General features: G+C 42.0%; 1 protein-coding gene across 2 annotated transcripts in view; it reads right to left on the bottom strand.

Annotated features, from left to right (window-relative positions):
* SH3PXD2B (SH3 and PX domains 2B) overlaps positions 1-19,395 on the bottom strand; it is a 128,829-nt gene that overhangs the window by 17,755 nt on the left and 91,679 nt on the right. For both annotated transcript variants that reach the window (XM_018563117.1, XM_018563118.1), the window contains exons 5-6: positions 17,158-17,249; positions 1,712-1,737 (exon numbers count right to left, since the gene is read on the bottom strand). In XM_018563117.1, coding sequence (XP_018418619.1) covers positions 1,712-1,737; positions 17,158-17,249 — 118 coding nt within the window. The remainder of the gene's footprint in view (positions 1-1,711; positions 1,738-17,157; positions 17,250-19,395) is intronic.

The following is a 19,395-nucleotide window of genomic DNA, read 5'->3' as shown; positions in this document are numbered from 1 at the left end:
AATTCTCGGGCTAATATTCATGCCTAACTCTAAACTGATGAGCGAGTTTTTATAATATATAAACATGATATATTTATAAAAATTCTGCTCCGGGGTGTGCGTTGTGGTGCCATTAATTTCAATGGCATCCCAAATGCACCTCCTGGCCGCATTGTGATCACCTGCAATGCCATGTGTTTTAGTGCAGTGCGAGTGAAAAAAATGTGCATAACGTTTTATTCTGAAGGAAACTTTATGTTTCTAACACTTCATTTGTGTATTTTTTTAAATAAAATATGGTATTTATTTTATCCGATCAAAAAAATAAAAAAATCGGCCAACTAATCGATTATGAAAATAATTATTAGTTGCAGCACTAAACATTGCACATGAAGCACAGACCAGTGGAAAGAGATATAAAGCTCAACAAATGCCAAAAGGTGCGCTCTGAGCTGTTTGGTTGAGTGCACACTCTTGGGCTTAGTGGCTATGGGGGAATATTATTGCCCCTCAACCCAATAAAGCTTATGGAGGTATATACTAATAGCCAAAAATTAAAAGTTTACTTTACTGTGACTATTGGCACCAAAACTCTGTTGATGGGCCGAATTGCCAGAATTAAAATCCCCCTGCTCTTTCTATTGGTTCCCTGAAATATATATATGACTTATAACCCTTGTTATTATTTGACTCTGTTTGTAGCCCCCAAAGATTGATAACGCCAATCTTTAACACCTTGTATATAATTAGTTGGATTTACGCTGTACACTTTACAGATTAACTCATTAAAAAAACTTTAATGCTTGCTGTGTACAATAAAGATTAAAAAAAGGTGCACTCCCACGTAGCTTTGATTTTAAAAAATTCAAATCAATTCCACTGGCAGCCTGTAACAATAATCATACCACAAAGATCCTTTCACCCGGGGAGTGGACAAATTCATTTGAATTTCAGAATCCAGTCTGTCCAATCCAGTAGCCAGAAGAACTGTTCTAGGCACCAGCTCCACTGAGAACTGCGGAAAACCTACAAAGTTGTGAACCAGCTGTAATTTTTAAGGAGCACTGGCTACCCAACTCCTGGGGTTTGTCCAGCCCTGCTTTCACCAATTACAGCCAGTTAAAACTAAATAAGGGGGTATGTCTAAACTTTTAGTAGGCATGTCTGCCAGTGCTAGGAGAAGCAACCATGGCACCGAAGGCAAAGGTGCCAAAAGAGGGCACTTGCATATCCACAAGTACAGTGAATGGCCCAGCACAGGGTGCATCAATGACAGTCGAAGTTCACCGGCCCTAAGGTCACTGCCCTAAGGTCACTACCCTAGGATCCATGGCAAGTTGAAATAAAAGTAGGGGCGGGTGGTGACATGGTTAAACCAGTGTCATAACGAGCCGAGTGAAACAGAGCTAGGTTTTCATTACCATAATGGTAACCAAGATTTATTCCTCCATCTGGGAACTAAAGTAGCCTTATCTAAAATGTTAATTATATTCTGCAAGTTGTCTTCTTCGTAAAATGCATTCAAAATGATTTATATGGTACAAAGATTTTTAATGTAGGTGAACAAAAACAAACAAAAATGTGAAAGTTTACAAAAGCTTTCTCAATATGTTTCCCAACTAATGTGCAGGCACAGCAGCAGGACCCAGGATAAAATCATCCTCTTTATGCAAAATCATTCCACTACAAAACGTTCTGCACAAGGCTGAGTAAACCCAAGCAATGGTCTTACCGAGTTTTCTTCTTCCAAAGGGCTCTCTGAAAAAGAAACAAAATCAATTATCAGAACTGGCAAAAACATATCGACACCAAACTGTTCTATATGTGGTCAGGTTTTAGAAAAAGCATCTCTCACACACAAACTACCTAAAGGAACAGATTGCTAGGTGCTAATACTTTGAACGTAAGTCTATAAAACAGAACCAAAAAGGAAAACTTGTTGGGAAATGCTCAGTCATGCAATACTGTTGATTAACTTTGTTACTTTAAAAGAGAACTATGGCCAAACCTTTGTGGCATCAGTTCTCTTTTGGGCCATTTACTAATTGTCCGCCTGTGACCCAAATTTCAGCATATAGTAGGCCATTGCCCTCTCAATGCTGACAGTGCAGAGCCGCGCTGCACTCGGGAAGGATCCTGACAATATTATCTGGATCCACCCCGCTACCTGATTGACAGCTGTGACCACCCCCTCCCGTCTGTCCCTCCAATCAGACCTGGAGGAATGGAGAGGGGAATACCTACAGGGAGAAGTGACGGTCTTCACTCTCTGCAGGGAGATGAATGCGCACTAAGCGATCAGCAGTTTGTGAAACAGTCTAAACTAAAGTATGACCGAGTAGTGATCAAGAGATGGCATACAATCAGTAGTTTTTGCACTTCGTTATCTGTAATCTGTTTTAATGTACTCACAAGCAGCATTAAAAATGCTGCATTACTAGAGTTCAGTATAAAAATGTGGTAACTGGGTATACCACAGTTATGCAGTAAAGAACTATAGATTTTATGGACAAAGCTTGGCATTTACGACCAAAGAAAAGCATCCCGCCCCCCAACAAACATTCTGGGTCACCGTTCTCCCCTGATTTGCAGCTGTGTCACTGGAGAGAGCTGAATATTTTCCTAGTAGTGTAGATCATCAAGTAGGAAATCCTGAATAGCAGCCAAACGCCCTATATTTAATACGCTCCACAAATGTCTATCCATTTCTATGCATTTTCCTGGCTATGTAAAATGTGTGAAAGTGCTTAAACTGAAGGCATAAATACACAGAATGATGACAGATGCTGTGCTGGAGTGCACATTTTATCCACTCATGAACTGGAACAAAACTGTGATTAATGCAGCTGGTCTTCACTGTCTACAAGAGTTTACTGAAGAATGCTGTGACGTTCTTGGGGTACTACCAATTTAAGTAAAAGAACTACAGAGAGTTAACATGTCAATGGAGGATATCCTGGGGACCAGGCTGTCTTTTCTGAGTTTATATATATGGTTCCCGCGAAGTGCAATTGCACATTTTATTATACAGTCAGATCAATTCACCAACATCGCACATCAAGGACTAACCATTTTCTGGCAGTACTTCCACTTTTAGCCATAATTTTTACTACTTATCCAGTCAACAGGCTACCAGTGTCGACTAGCCCTAGTTTGAAACTTACATTTAAAGTGCTACTATAGCCAAACAAAAGTAAACACTTACTGGCCACTTTATGAGGTACACCTGTTCAACTGCTGGTTTACACAAATATCTAATCAGTCGATCACATGGCAGCAACTCAATGCATTTAGGTGTGTAGACATGGTCAAGATGATCTGCTGACGTTCAAGCCGAGCATCAGAATGGTGAAGAAAGGTTTTTTCAGTGCCTTTCAACATGGAATGGTTGCTGGTGCCAGACTGGCTGGATTTAAACCCAGTGACAGATAATTGTTGCTGGCCACATCTATCCTGCGTCCAGTGCCAGTCAATGATATCCAAACCTGCATATAGATGCAGCCTGTCACCATCTGAATGGGACACCTGAGATTTCTCCCGCAGAAATCCCTATTTTCTTGCCGCAGGAATGCCAGATCGTCCCATGATGAGGCCTCAATCACACCATACCCGGACCAGATCCAGACCAGAACGTTTTTTTTTGTCCGCACCTAAAATGCATTCCAACTTATTCCTATGGTATTTCTGAGCTCTGTTCACACTAGTGCAGTCTGTTCCAGTGCGGGGAACATCTACCTATAAAATCTACATATAAAAATGAGTTGTATATAATAATTTTAAAAAGTTTGAGTTTTCTTTTGAAATAAAAATACTATTACTATTATTATTTTTTTTTCAAAAGAAAACTCAAACCTTTTTAAATTATTAATTACAACCCATTTTTATATGTAGAATTTATATGTAGATAATAAAAAATAGTAATTCTTTTTTCCAAAAGAATATCAAACCCTTTTTTATCATTATTATTAATAATAAAAGCTGACACCCTCGGCTTGTGTTATATGGTTTGCCATTTTGCGGTTACAGCAGTGGTTCTCAACCTGTGGGTCGCTGTGTGATTTCTGCTGTACTAGGCGAGAGTCCTCCTCAGCCCTCTCCTATCGCAGCAGTGTCAGTTCTCCCACCAAGCTTCCAGATGCCGCTGCAGCAGCCGCGTCATCCCTAAATTTTACCGTTGGGGGTCACCATAACTTGGGAATCCTCAATAGGCAATGTGTTTTGATACTGCGAGATATCACAGGGTCCACAGTAGGAAAGCCCCATTTTTTTAATTAAAGGACTCCTCAAACAGGTATTGCTCAGAGAAACGTTTTGGACCAGTGCAAGTTTTTTTTCAGGTTTTTCCCAATCTCTATGTAAAACATCCTTAAGTAAGGAACTTCGACTAATCGATTTTGAAAATAATCGTTAGCTGCAGCTCTAAATATTATATTTGTAAGCCTGGGGGAAATGACAACTGACTGCTATTCCTCAGAAGCGAGCTAATCCAAAAGGGATTTATAAGACTCCTCATCGTCTAAGCCATCAGCAGCAGAAGTCTCGGAGGCTGCAACCGCTACAGGGATGTAAAATAAAGCTTCTTGTGGAGAAGGCACGGAAGTGAGCTCACAGCCTTTGCGGTAGAAGTCTGCAAGCAAAGCGGTATAAAATCCAATATGGCTGCGGAGAACTCCTCCCTGAATAAAGGCAGAGGAGGGTACACCTGAGAGAATTATGGCAGAATCAGAAAAATGTGTAGACTCAAGTTGGGGACAACAGTTCAGGCTGTTGGTGTCAGAACTCTGAGGAGGGAAATTGCAGGCAGCCCAAGAGCTTTTAGCAGGACCATTTCTGCTGTGCTTAGGATCCCACATAATACACTGCTAACAGTAGTACTAAATGGAGAAAACTAGGAAACCATTTGTACTCATAGCAACCAATTTGCTAAATAGCAGGAAGGGTTAATGGCTGGAGGTCTGAGAAGGTCACTTAGTTACTATAAAACTAACAGCAAATATACAGTATAAGAAACAAAACTATGGTTTGCTAGCAGCACATTACCACAAATGTTTTCATTATGTACAACTTGAATGGCTGACAAAAATTAACTGACTGATGAATGCTGAAGGCAAGCTGGAAGAAGAGTTTCCCCTAGTAACTTGATTGCGGCTGTAATTTTGTAATGGCAGGTTAGATTGTAGAATCAATACTATTGGAATCAGTTGCTTTAAACACCATCAACTATGCCATCTCTGGAAGAGAACGCTCATGTGTCCTGGATCAGGAGGCAAATTCACAAGAGATAAGGGGGAGCGCATAAGACATTCCCGAGCCGGACAATTAATGTGTATATAGATGTGCCTTACAATCATCATCCACAATGATTCATATATAAAGTTCGTATAGTCTCCCATGCTCAGGTGTGTGGAGTAGATCATAGGTTAGCCTGTCAATCCAATAGCAAACCACAACATATTGTACTTGCTTAAATAGTAATGTCCCTGATGTGCAGACAGCAGCAGAAAGCCCCATATAACATCCCTACTCTACTGTGCAAAATGCCAAATACTTGCTTATAGCATGAAGACAGACACAGTTAGAAGGAGAGATACAGACTCTGGTCTGGTCACTGACCTGCTATGCGATAAAGAAATGTGATATTGTGTAATGAAATGAGACACATGTGAATGCCTTCTGTTCTAAAAAGGCTTTACTGTGCTAAGCACTAGTTCAGTTAGAGGGCTTTTTGATTCTATTAGTCTTTAAAAAAAAAAAAACTGTAAAGCCCATCTCCACAAGGGAAAAAAAACTCCACTTGCGGCAAGGCTGTTCCAAACTGCAAGGGTTAAAAGCTTGTTTAGATCTATGGTACCTGAGTGAAGTAGTAGCACTTACCTAATCCCTGTTTGCCCCAGCAGTTGACACTGTTTGTTTACCCTACGCTCTGGCTTGTGCACTGTTCCTTGGCGATCTCAAGTATAATGCAGGACTATGGGCCCTGCATTGCCCTTGCTGGCACCAGCGGGTCTCCATGCGCCAGAGCGTAGGGACAAGAGGCTGCAGATGCCGTTCTCGTAGTCAGCAGGAGCAGGGATCTGGTAAGTAAATACTGTATCCTTTTCCCAGGTACCCTAGACTTAAATGAGCATTAATCCCTTGCAGTGCGTGGGGCAGCCCCACTGCCAAGGGAGCTTTAACTTTAAAATCTTTTAATAATCAGAAAGCCTGGTACTGCTGTATCCTTTTCTTTTTAATTCTAAAAATATAGTCACAAAGGGAATGTATTTAAAAAGTATTTAAAGTGCACTTGTGCCCAGACTACAGACATTAAAGCATTTTACATATTCTTAAACAGTAAAAGATCTTTCAATCAAACCATCCCAGAGTGTTCTAGCTGCGTGTTGTTAAGTTGTTTTAGCCTCTCTCTTTTATATATGGAAGGTCTTTAAAACTCTGTGAGAAATAAATTATCTCAGTTACTGAATAGAGATGACACTGAGTGAGAGGTCATATACCATGAAAACAGAGGATGGCTAAAAAATAGAACATGTCAAATAATGCTATTAGCTAATGAAGTCTTAAGTGCACTCACAATAATAAGACATACATACTGCAAGTTAAACAGGGCATTGAGAGGATACATCTCAGCTCATCCTTGGCTTCTGTCCTAAAACTATATCAAACATGCAAGTTGCCATCTTATTCAGAGGAAAGTTGCCTTAAACCAAAGTCTAATGGGTATTTTAATGAAAAAGTGGAAATCTATGCTAAATTTAGAATCCTTACTTAGGCTTAGCATTACAGTTACTAGGGAAACCAACCACTAACAACTAGGTTGTATTGTGGCAAAAAAGCCAAAAATCCAAACAAAGTGAACGGATAGTTGAAATCAGCCCATTAATATTTACCCAAATTGAAATGATAAGTTTTGAGTGGACTACCACTTAAAGATGAACTTTACCCATATCTTTAAAATTACAACAAACACACCTTTAGAAATGTTTAATAATGACAATTTACAAGCACATACTTCTATATAATTTCCGGCCTTTTATTCTTTGTATACCTTATTTTTCTTCTCTTCCCCAATCTTCTTTCAGTGGTAATTTTTACGGTCAGATTAATATATCTGTATATATATTTGGCAATGACTGGTGCATACTTACTTAAAAATATAATGCATTGATGGGACTTGTAGTCCTGCATAGTTGGTTCTATTCTGCATTGTGTATAATCATTGTACAGCAATGTAGTTCTCTGGCCCCCCGAACAGGCGGAACGCCAGGGCCCAGTTGCAATTACGACCGCTGCAACCCTGGTAGTTCCGCCAGTGGTGTTGACCTATTTCAATTGCTTTTGTTTGATTTGTTCATTGCAAAAACTGAAATTTTTTTAATTTTGCCTATAAACCTGATTTGCAATGGGAGTTGATTTTGATTACAACTGTATATAACTTGGATCTATTATGAACAATTGGAAAAAGTGTTTTCTCTAATGCTTTAGTACAATGTCAAGTTCAACCTAAAGTCATTTTGAGACTAAATGCCCATTTATAAAAATCAAAGCGAAAAGTGCAACAGCAGTAAAAACTGTGATTTCTTCTTTTATTCACTGGGTAAATAAAATAAGAGCTTTGTACTCATTATAAAATCCTTTTCTCTGCGTTCATTGAAGGGCACAGTGGGGACCAAGATCAAAGATCTGGAACCACTGGGTTATAGCACCACCTGCAGGAGTAGGACGCCAGGTGAAAAGGAAAAGGAACAGCCTAGAGGTGGTCCCTGCTGGTGGCTAACCCCCCTACCTGCTGACTGTAGCCTCAGTTAGTAATAAGAAGAAAAGGAACAGAACACTCCCACATACAGAGAGGGCGGGTACAGTGTCCTTCAATGAACGCAGAGAAAAGGATTTTACGGTGAGTACAAAAATCCTATTTTCTCTTTCATTTATTGAAGGACACAGTGGGGATAAAGATAGAAGATCTGGAACCACTGGGACGTCCCCCAAGCAGGAGAGGTGGCCACCTGCAAAACCTTGCACCCAAAACTTGCATCTGCAGATGCCAACACGTCAACCTTATAGAACTTAGCACAGAAGACCATGTGGCCGCCTTACCAATCTAGGTGGCAGAAGCACTGTACGGAAAAGCCTGGGCGCACCCACAGCCCCAGTGGAATGGGCCGTGACGGGGGAAAGGCGGTTCTAGCTTCCCTAAAAACATATGCCTGAGCAATTGTACTCTTAATCCACCTCTAAATGTTAGCGGAAGAAGTGGCCTGACCCTTCCTAGCATCATCTGTGACAACAAAAAGAGAATCTGTCTTACAGAACGATGCCTTGGAGTCCAAATAAATCTGAAGTGCTTGAATTACATCCCGATAATGTAGAGCCCTTTCTTTGGAATGAACTGGCATTGGACAAAGAGAGGGAAGAAAGATTTCCTCATTGAGGTGAAATTCGGAAAATACCAAAGACAGTCGGGGCCGGAGCACAACCTTGTCCCTATATGAAACCAAAAATGGGGATTTGCACGATAGAGCAGCAAACTCCGAAACCCGATGAACCAAAGTGACCGCCAACAAAAAGGCTACCTTCCGAGACTGGCAATGAATGCAGTGCAGAAAGACAACAAAGCACAGATGTAGAACGTGTGCTGCACTGTACAGTGACAAGACCCAGGTGTGTGTTTGAACTGCAAAGTGGTAACCTTGCTTGATGCATTGTGCTTTTAAAGACACTCATCTGTGCACCACTGTTGTAAAAAGGAATTATTCCAACAGATGTGGATTTCCTGCAAGTCTGAACAGGTCTGGTCATTATCGTCAGATCTCTCTCATAAACAAAGTGTTCTCAATGACAGAACTGTTGCTCCTTGGTATTTTTTTGTTTTTCCAACTTGTCTGTAAACTCCAGAGATTGTAATGCAAGAAACATTCCAAGAGGTAAGCAGTTTCCTAGGTGCCACATCTGGCACCAACAAACATTCCACAATCCTTTATGTATGTGGCCCTATAAAACTTACTGCTTGACTACTAGTGGTATCTAGTATAGTGGTTGTTGAGTGTATATTCCAACTGAATAAAGATGTAATTATTGGATATGTGGTAATTTTTGAGCCTTAAAGACTGAGAATGACAAACCCAGACATAGTTCTGTCCTACCTAAAATTGCTCTCCTGGCAGGGAGAAGCCAGGAGTAGCATTGTAATTCTATGTGCTGGCAAATACTAAATATTGAACGCAACCATAAGACCTGCATAACAAAGGGCCTGTGTTGACCAAATTTTGTTCATGTCAGAGCTGCTTTTCTCTAAATACAAGTCTAAGGGATTAGAAAAGCAAGATGAAATGAGAAGCAAAAAGAGCACCTCCATCGTGTAAAAACGCTTTAATAAAATGATATAAAGTGAGCTAAAAACATACTCACAAAAGAATTGGAGTAAACCATTGGTTCTGAGGAAGGAGGCGTGTCCTCTGAAACACATCAACCAAGAAGTTTTCGCAGCTTGTCGGCTGTGCCGAAATTCCATGATTTCAGTGTCTGTGTTTGCTGATCCAATTCTTTTGTGAGTATGTTCACTCTCTTTATAGCGTTTTATTAAAGCGTTTTTACACGATGGAGGAGCTCTTTTTGCTTCTCATTGCAGTTATTGTGGTCACCCCAGACCAGCGTGAGCTTCCTTCAGAGTGCATCAGGTTACCTTTCCCACACAGGTATTCGTGCTGGTGCCTGTGGTGTTAAGTCTCTGGATTAGAAAAGCAACTTGAGGCAAGTCAAATGTAGTTCAACTGCAGGTCAAATGCACCGGTCAATGAATTCAGGATGATCACAAAACATCTCAAGGTGATGTCAAAAGCAAGCTCATGTACAGAGCCCAAACTATGCTGGGCATGTGTATTGCAGCTCCCTTTTTTTTTGTTATCAGTGGTTGTATCTGGTACCTTATGAACTGAACCCAGCCTATTAGGTTACATGGCTTGCAGCAGCTTTGCATTGTGGGTGCAATGTTAGCACAGCCTTCATTCATTTTAGACTCCACTAATGTTAAAGCACCAGAGGACTACCCTATGGCCACCGGCGGAAGTACCAGGGTCGCAGCGGTCGCATCTGCGACCGGGCCCTGGTGTTCTGCCAGTTCGGGGGGGGGGCCAGAGAGATAGAAGAGATCCCGCCGCTGTCTCATGTTGCCCGCCGCCCGCTGTGTTTTTGACACTTGCGGACAGTGGACCGTGGTTCAGAGGGACGGTGAAGAAGGGGGGGTGTGGCCACTGGCCGGTCAGGGAACTCCAATTCCCAGCAGACAACGAGGCGAGGGAGCTGGCGGGGCGAGGCAGCGTGGTCAGTGGAGCCAGAGAGTGCAGGAGTTGACACTGCAGCCTGGAGCCGAGCCATGCCATTAAGAATCAGGTTGCGATTGAGTCTCAGAGTTTAATCAATAAGACCAAAAGAGAGGATCAACAGCTTATTTAAAGAGGTAAGCTTTAAATAATAACAAGTGATTTTGTATGTTGCTCATTCTACAACAGGAAAAATGCAGACATTGTCAGTTGTCTCCTATGTCTTGTATGTTTTGCTTGACCAGGATGGATAAGAGCTATACTGGCATATAAAACTCTATTGGTGGGATTTGTAGCCATACTATTAAAAAAAGTATCAAAATCATGTTGTTTTTTTCTTTTTTTGGGGGGGGGCCTTAAAGGTTTCTTGCACCGGGGCCCTGAGGTTTTTAGTTACACCCCTGCCTATGGCTCTAGGCAACATGACTGCACAGCCTAATGCCAAGGGACATCATTTTAAAGCTGACAATACTTTTTTTCTTTTTTTAATTAGTGACTAACTGCCTCAAATCAGTCAAGTGGAACTAACTTTTTGAGCCACTGAACTGTTATGTCCCCTTAATGCCTGTTCACACAGTAGCAGATCCCGCATGTTTAGAACGCACTATTGCACAGTTCTGCACAGGTGTGTGAAAAAAGTAATGCAGCTATCTTACACATCACACCAAGTGTCCAGGAGAGTGCCCCATCAGAACCCATTGCCCGCAGCGCACATTACAGGCTAGCCCTGCTTCTTCCTCCCAGCAGGGTCCGGGTACAGCCTCCGTGGTTATGCAAAGGATCAGCTGATCCAGAAAGCTGCAAAATTAGCACTTCTAGCTCTGCAGCATCTGTAGAATCTTGAAGAAAAACGATCTTGACAAAATAGACGGAAGTAAAAAGAAATGAGTTTGCAAGAGCAAAACATGAGTTGGAAGTGTTCGGGGACCCAGCTTTGTCTGCCAGTGTCCAATCTCTGTAAGCAACAGCATAACCCAGTTATGCTGTTTCATCTGTCCCGTGTTTCTTACTGAATATACAATACAAAGCATTTGGCAGGTAAAACAGTTCCGTTCCCTTGCATGGATTTTATGTGTGTATGTCAGCTGTTTGAAAGTAGCTTTATTTTGCAGAATTGGCAGAAAAGAGTTCAACAGCATACTTTAAAAATTCAAATTCATTTGTGTATTTCTTAAATATTGCATATTTCTATTACAATAAAAATAATGTCAAGGGCTAGGGGAACTGTAGCCATTTTAATAGCAGGCTGGCTACAGCACCCGCCCACTGCCTGCTGTCAATCAGCTGAGGAGGGACCTAAAGGAGAAAGCTCTCCTTCAGGTCCTCCTCTGCTGATTGACAGCAGGCATTGGGCAGGTGCAATAGCCAGCCTGCTATTGGCTACCACAATTTGAAAGAGGCAATAGCAGGCTGGCTATTGCTGCCAGATTGACAGATGGCCGATTACAGGTTGTAATCGGCCATCTGTCCCCTCTGACACGGACCGCTGCAGCTGATTACAGCCTGTAAGGTGAAACTGCTGACAGTCTGAGTCTGCAGTGAGGAGAATGGGCAAAGCTTTTGCAGTGGCAGAAACGGATGTGCAGGGACCAGGCTGATAAATGCCCAGGCACCAGGACACAATTTCTGGTCGCATTGGCGACCTGGCACCTGGGACTTGTTGAGCCCTGTACTAACTATCCATTGTACAGCAGAGCTCAGATTAGGGAAGGAAGAAACAGTATAGGGAGCAATTTAGCTCATGTGCTAACAGGGGACATGCTGATTGAGAGGAAAAAGTAGAGTGACAGAAAGACAAAAAAATTATCTTATCAGTCTACTGCTTTCCATTTCACCATCTGGCCATACTCCCTCTGAACACACATACTGTATTTCTTACCTTTCTGTTAGGCTCTTTGAAGCAGGTCTATACATAGAACATTAAAGTATTATCATTTCTACTTGTTAGAATATATGGTAATGTGGTGATAAGGGACAAAGTGAGAGATGGTGCATTACCATAAAATGTACCATCCAACCCTCTGTATGGACAGCTGCAACCCATATATAAATCTGCCAGCCTAGTACAAACAGGGTTAAAGTAGCATTAAGGTCTGGGCATTTTTTACCTTAATGCATTCTCTGCATTAGTGTAGAAATGGCCCAGCACCTTTTTTTAACCCCAGTCCCCCCCAGACTTACCTATCAGCTGCCGGTCCCCGCTGCGGGTCTGAAGAGATCCTCCGTTCCCCGAACTTCCGGGTTGATGATGGCAGAGGAGCCGTAGGCTCCTTATGCTATCAAAGTGTTGGTCAGAGAGAAGCAACGTGGCCTGCAACAGGGCTGCCTATGTCTATGGACGCACACAGCCACTGCAGAAACGAGCAGGGACGAACGCGCACAGGTGCCTCCATTAGAACGATGGTGGCACAGGGGCGGGGGGAAGTGCGCTGTGGGGAGCCACTAGAAAACGAGGACTTAGTCACTTTTGAGGAATAAAAGCAACAGCCTCCAGCAAAGGAGAGTCTCCTTAAAGGAGAAATTTAAAAAAAAAGTTAGGCTTTAATATCACTTTAAGTATGGTAAACTCCTCAGCCCCCTGATTAACATTACATAGCAGGGGAAAGACAACTATGATTTTAGCATGTAAAGTAAGCAGCACATTTTATTTTGTTTTAAACTTATACTATAAGAATAGGAATATGTAACAAACATAATGTAGTTGCCATCTCATTTTGGCTATTAAAAGGGGAAAAGCACTCACCTCATAGTTCTAGCCGACCTGTGACAATGAGACTGTCACAGATTGGCTCAGTAGATCGGAAGGTGAGCGACCACATACCGGCGTTCGCTCACCTCTTGATCCTGTCACGGCTCTCTGCCGTGGCAGGGGAGGGGCGGGATTCCCCCCTCTGATAGCGCTGACTGGCGGAACGGACGGGGGAGGGTACAGCTGGCTCTGCCTCTAGATAGGCAGAGCCAGCTGTCAGTCACGCAGCTGGGCGGATCCAGACATAAGTATACCGCGAGCTACAGCTCGCGGTATACTGAGCCTAGGGGGACGGGAGGACGCTAGTTTGTGTCCTCCCGTTACCCTAAGGAGAACTATGGGGAAAAGCCTTAACCCCATAGTTCTCCTTTAAAGTGGAATGCATTCTTTAGTGGAAATCATTCTCTGTTAAGCAGCTACTAGAGGAAATACATTCAATTCTGTACACAAAATACAATGAAAAGATTTGAAAAAACCATGAATAAGACAAGTTTAGCCTAACATTTTACTACATTTCAAAACAATGATTTAAAGAAAATACAGATTCACTTTAAAGTAGTATTAAACTCTAAAACATGTTTTCACTAATGAATCCAGAGCAAACAAATGTACATTGCCCAGCAGAGTATTTCTTTACATTTTTGACCAAGCACTTACAATCATCATTGTTGTTCCAAACAGTTACAACTCTCTCAGGTTGGCTTCCCTGAGCTTCATGTCCAGTACAAACAGCACAGTCTCCAGAAGCTGTCCATCTGCTAGCTTGGTGAAGTAAGGAGGGAGGAGCATGGGGGAGGGGATGGTCTTGTCTCGCTGTGTTTGTGGAGACATAGTTTACGAGCAAACACAAGGGTTGCTCTATAGGACCCTGCAAGGGAGAGGAGCCGCCCTAAAACAGGATTATCAGGCCCAATGCTTAGGGGAGCAGATGATTCTAGAGGAAACTAAAACTTTTAAACATCAAGGAGCAGCATCCATTGTAAGTGATTTAAATCAGCATTTCAAATAGCTTAGAAATATTTTGGCCTCATCACTTTAAAAAGGGAACTGCATTACAACTCCCTACAAAAGATACACTAACAGCTATTCCTTCACCAACTGGGAGACAATTTTGCTTACATATGTGATAGACAAACATGTGTGGGTCTCTTCTTAATGAATACTTGTGCAGTATAAAGATGGTTAACAAAAAACCCCTTCTAGCTCAGTGCCGTCGCAATGCTATATTTCCCATTGTAATCAGACTACGTGCCAGCTGCCACCCACCCAAAGGTTGACAGCACGCGTTCATTTTAGACTTGTTTTGTCCTCCTGAGTTGTTATTCACAATGGATGTTTTCCTTCTCTTGATAGAAGATGTGATCACAAAACGCTGATGAAAACATGAGTTGTGCAATAAGGCTGCTTGAATTCCTTCTAAGTGTCATAAGAAATTTAGCATTTCTTAGAATGTTCTTAGAGAATAAGGACAAAGTAATGAATGTTGAAATAAAGCATTTCTTCAGATCTCCATAAATACACACACACTAAGGGTGCATTCACACTGGAATTGGCGTGATAAACGTCAGTCAACGAAGCTGCTTTGAGTTGCATTTGCAGAGTTCTTTGACATGGCATTCCTTTTTTTTTCGGGGGGGGGGATGATATTTATTTTAAGTAACATCCTATGAGGCCAAACTTTTCACTTTTTTTTTGCTTGCATTGTGATGACATGCGTTGGCATATGTTGCGTTAAAAAAATGTAGAGCATGTGCTACATTTTTTCCCAGTGCATAGCAGCGCAGCAGTGTGAATTGCTCCCATTCACACTCATTCATTTCCTGATTTCCTTGCGGTCACATCCTTTGAAAAACGGATGCCAATGCATCTGGTTTAAATGGGCCTTAATGATTAATAGCACCAGCCCCATCTCAGACCACCTATTCAAGAGAGAATTCCCAGCTTCCCAGCCAATCAGCATTGAGCTGGCTATTCGGCCGGCTCGTTGCGGATTGGCCGGCTTCCCAGCCAATCAGCATGGAGCTGGCTTCCCTGCCAATCAGGAAGGCGGCAGGCGGATTAATCGCCACCCGGCTTCCTGATTGCCTGGGAAGCAGACTCCATGTTCCCCTACGGCACCACAGGTGGGTCCGGTGTTGGGGGAAGGTATCGGAGCATTTGGGCGCATACGAGTACTCGCCCAAACACTCTGTATCGGCATCGGTGCACCCCTATTAAAATCCATAATGCTTACTTCATCATCTATACTGCATCTGTGAAAGTGCTCTGATACTCAATCACAGATATATTTTCAGGAAAACCAGAAACATAAATGAATCATGGCTTGGATGACCTATCCTTCTACCTATACATTTACACTGATAGCCATCACACTTCTTATCTGGCTCCCAAACACGTTTTTTCCCTTTTATTATATTATTCATTCTCTTTTTCCCTGACCATTTTTTTCTTAATGTTATCTGGTACAGTTCTGGAAGTCTCCATTATACAGATACTCCCCACTTAACAACTGCTCCGTTCTTATGACTAGGTCGTTAAGCAAATTGGTCACTAAGTGAGGAATAGAGAATATCAGCTCTAATATATGGTACAGTGCTCAATACTGACCGGTTGGAAAGTTGGCTGCATGTCCGGACAGTCAATTACTTAGGTTTGTATACTGTAAATACCCAGGTTCTTGTTCTGGTTGCATAATATAAAACTTATTTTTCGTTTTGCATAGAGTAGTGAAGGGTTAAAAACTCTTCTTTTTTTGGGGGGGGGGCGCTTAGGCCCTCTTGGGGAGGTTACCCTTCACTTCTTGTCCGAGAGATGGCAAGAAGTAAGAAGAAACTTTACAAGTGAAGGGTATTCCTGTCCCACTATTCCTGTCCAAGTGACAAATAAAAATGTTGGGTTTTCTCTCACTTTCAGTCCCGGTTACAGTGATCACTAGGACATGTAGAGGGTGCATCTACTAGCAGGTACACAGAAAAAAATTAAAACTTGACGGAGGTTCTAACCCTCCCCTATTCTCTAATCTTCCCTAATCTAAAACCAGAGATCTACTTGATCCTTTAGGAGCAGAAGTGGGCTGGCGCTACCTCTAGGTTGAATGGTGGGAGAAAGTGTGGCAAGCGGACATGCAAGGCTACACCTAATGGATGACATCAGTGCTCAAGTGCTTCAGCCTTACCACCGTGAAACCAGCTCTTAGCAGAAAATGTAAAATGAGCACCTGCACAACAGTAAGATAGCTCCTGCTAAGGTGCTTCAGCTTGACTGACCTCACTATGCAACTCATCAGTGATCAGGTCACACAAGAGGCTGTGCCACAGCTCTGGACCTTGTAGAGTGCTCTGCAGCTAAATAACACACATAGGTCTAACAAGAGCAACAATGGAGGGCCCAATGACTGAAGGTCATTTTCCGGGGTAGACCCACAACTTTCCAGTTCAGCGCCATGTAGGTACAGCTTCCAAAGATAGGCTGAGGAAATGCCGATCTCCATCAGCCCTGAAGGCTTTATTCACAAAGCGAGTCTTCAGAGACTGGGTCAAACCAGAGGCTGTGCCACTGCTCTGGACCATAACAGCAGCCTGTGGCTAACTAACAGCACCCAGCTTAAAAGCTTAATAATACAAAGCCCAGTGCCTGAAGGTTACATTCCAGGTTAGCCTGGCAATTCTCCAAGGGACAGCTTACAACGTTAGGCTAAACAAATGCAGATCTGCTTCAGCAAAAAAAGGTTTACAAACAAAGAGAGTCTTTAGAGACTGGATGAAACCAGAGGCTGTGCCCAAAAAGCTTACCACACAAGGTTGAACATACCCTATAACGAATATATATTGTGGGCCACAGGTGAAGTACATCTCACTGAATGGAGGGACTTAACACCATGAAGATTTTGCATGATGAGGTATGATCCAGCACAATCCCATGCTGCAAGTACATTGGTAATTGTTCCCCACAGAAGTGAAGGCTGAACATTGACTAAAAACAGATCTACCTGGGTTCTAAGAGCCCTATTCTTTTACTGTCTTACATTTTAGGTTTTGTGGTTCTTTAGTATTTAGATAATTTGTTCTCATAGCTACACCACACAGTTGCATTGTTTTACTGGATACTACTTACTCTTTGGGTGTGTTGAAGTCTTCCAATCTAGCCTCAAAAAACTGCAGGACTTCATCACACTGGGAGATATAAGGAGGCAGCCTGATAAGAGTCTGAATACAAGATAACAGTGTTACTTTCTCAATAGTACAACTGGCAGTAAGATCTGTAAAGAAGCAGTCAAACATTAACAAGTATGAGCTAATTTTGTTAACAGTTAAATCCATTGCAGCCAACATTTCCTCCCATGTTCAGTGGGAGGGTCAGTTTCCTAAAACTTGTGCATTGCCATGTTCTCGATCTCTACTCCATGTATTAACCATTCAAACACCATTTTAGGCTTGGAACACTGTGAACAAATTCTTTGTATTCATACAGAGAGATAGCAAGGGACATATAGCAGGTGTATACAGTATTGTATCTCCTGCATTGTAAACCAGATTACGGCAACGAGGTAGCATGGTGTAATAAAGTAATGTCCGGATAAAAAAAAGTAAAGGCCAAATCAGGTAGGCTGTGCTTACTATGGGAATTTCAAAGTTTAATTTCAAGTTCTTACTGGAGTGTATCTCATGAATGTTTTAAAGATGTGCATTGATGACAGAAACCCATAACTCTTGAAATAAACACTCTTTATCTCATGAATGTTTTAAAGATGTGCATTGATGACAGAAACCCATAACTCTACTCCTTATAGTGTGTTTGCAAAACAGTTTTATTGCACAACACCTGGAATCCTGAAAAGACTGGCTGGCTACAACAACAAAGGGTCACACTAGATTACAGGTCTGTCATCCAAAAAGGAAACAAAAAAAAACGTTACAGTGAGAATCAAAACTGAATGATCCAAAAATGGAGAAGCTTTGCCTGGTCAGCCAAATTCTAACTTCTGACAGGACAAGCAAATGATTGGGTCAGAATTGGTCATATACATCCTCTCATGATGAGGAGAAATTGAAGGTCTGCAGTAAGAGGGTATGCATGGCAAATCTGCACAACTACATGATACAATTGAGTCAACATAACCAAAATCCTGGGAAGGTTACATCAGCAGAGCATTCCTGCGAAATCTCATCAGTAATCTCATGAGATCTCAGGGAAAGGCATTTTCCTCCCCGGAGATTATGTCCATGGTCACATGTACTAGTCACATGTGCCAGAGTTCAAGGAAGTAAAAGGAGAGCTAGTAACCTGCCCTTATTTAACATGGCCTCTGTCAGAAGACAGGGGAAGAAAAGAGAAATAAGGTATGTAAAGAATACAAAACCGGCAATTATCTATAAGCAGGGCTTGAAAAATCCACTCGTCTGTGACGAAAAAGACGGCTGAGCCTGACAAACAGCTTCCCGGCCAGCTGTTGTAATTACACGGTCAGCCGGGAGCTTTACATTCAAGCGATCAAGCGTCTCGAGACGCCCGATCGCTTGTATTACGAGCAGCTGTCACTACCTTTGCTGGTCCCAAGATCCGCTGTGCCCGATGTGGCCGGAACCGTCACGGCTCTGTGACATGAGATCAAAGGGTGCTCAATACACGACCTCCCTTTGATCTCCTCTCAGTCCCCGAATGCAGGAAGTGATGTATAATACATCACTTCCGGCATTCAGTGTCACTCTCCAGCTACAGCAGATCTCTGCTTCATCAGCTTCTCTGGGGGTCTCTACGTGACATTAGGGGTCTTAAAGACCCCTGGTGTCTTCATAAAAGAGGATCTGTCATGTAAATTGGCTATCACATAGGGGGATTCTTAGCCCCCAATGTGATAGCAATAAAGTTGTGTAAAAGAAAAAAAAGTAATACAAAAATGAAAGAATAATTAAAAAAAAAAAAGCATAAAAAAATTAAATTTTTTATTTTTTTTAAAGTCCTCCGCCCCCACATGCAGATATGCGTCGGATACACCTACGTGCGAAAACAACGATTGCGCCTATTGTGCCGCACATGTTACATATAACCGCGAACGTCATAGTGAGAGCAATAATTCTAGGGCCATTAATTACTGATAACACTAAACTGATGAGCGGTAAATCGTTTTAAGCGTCGCCTATGGTCAATTTTCAGTGTGGTAGTTTTTTTGCGATTTTGCTGGCGCACGCAATTTTATGGCTTGACATGTTTGGTGTCTATTTACCCGACGTGACCCCGTTTTTTATGTTTTACCAAAAATATGGGTAAGAATAGATGTTTTATAAACATAACTTAGGGAAACTGTTTTTTTTTTTAATTTACTGTACTTTTTTCATTATATACTAAAAAATA

The sequence above is a fragment of the Nanorana parkeri genome, unplaced genomic scaffold, assembly GCF_000935625.1.
Source record: "Nanorana parkeri isolate BGI_ZX_2015 unplaced genomic scaffold, ASM93562v1 scaffold633, whole genome shotgun sequence".
Classification (NCBI taxonomy): Eukaryota; Metazoa; Chordata; class Amphibia; order Anura; family Dicroglossidae; genus Nanorana; species Nanorana parkeri.
Note: the sequence above shows the minus strand (reverse complement) of the source record. Positions and strands in the feature narration are given on the sequence as shown.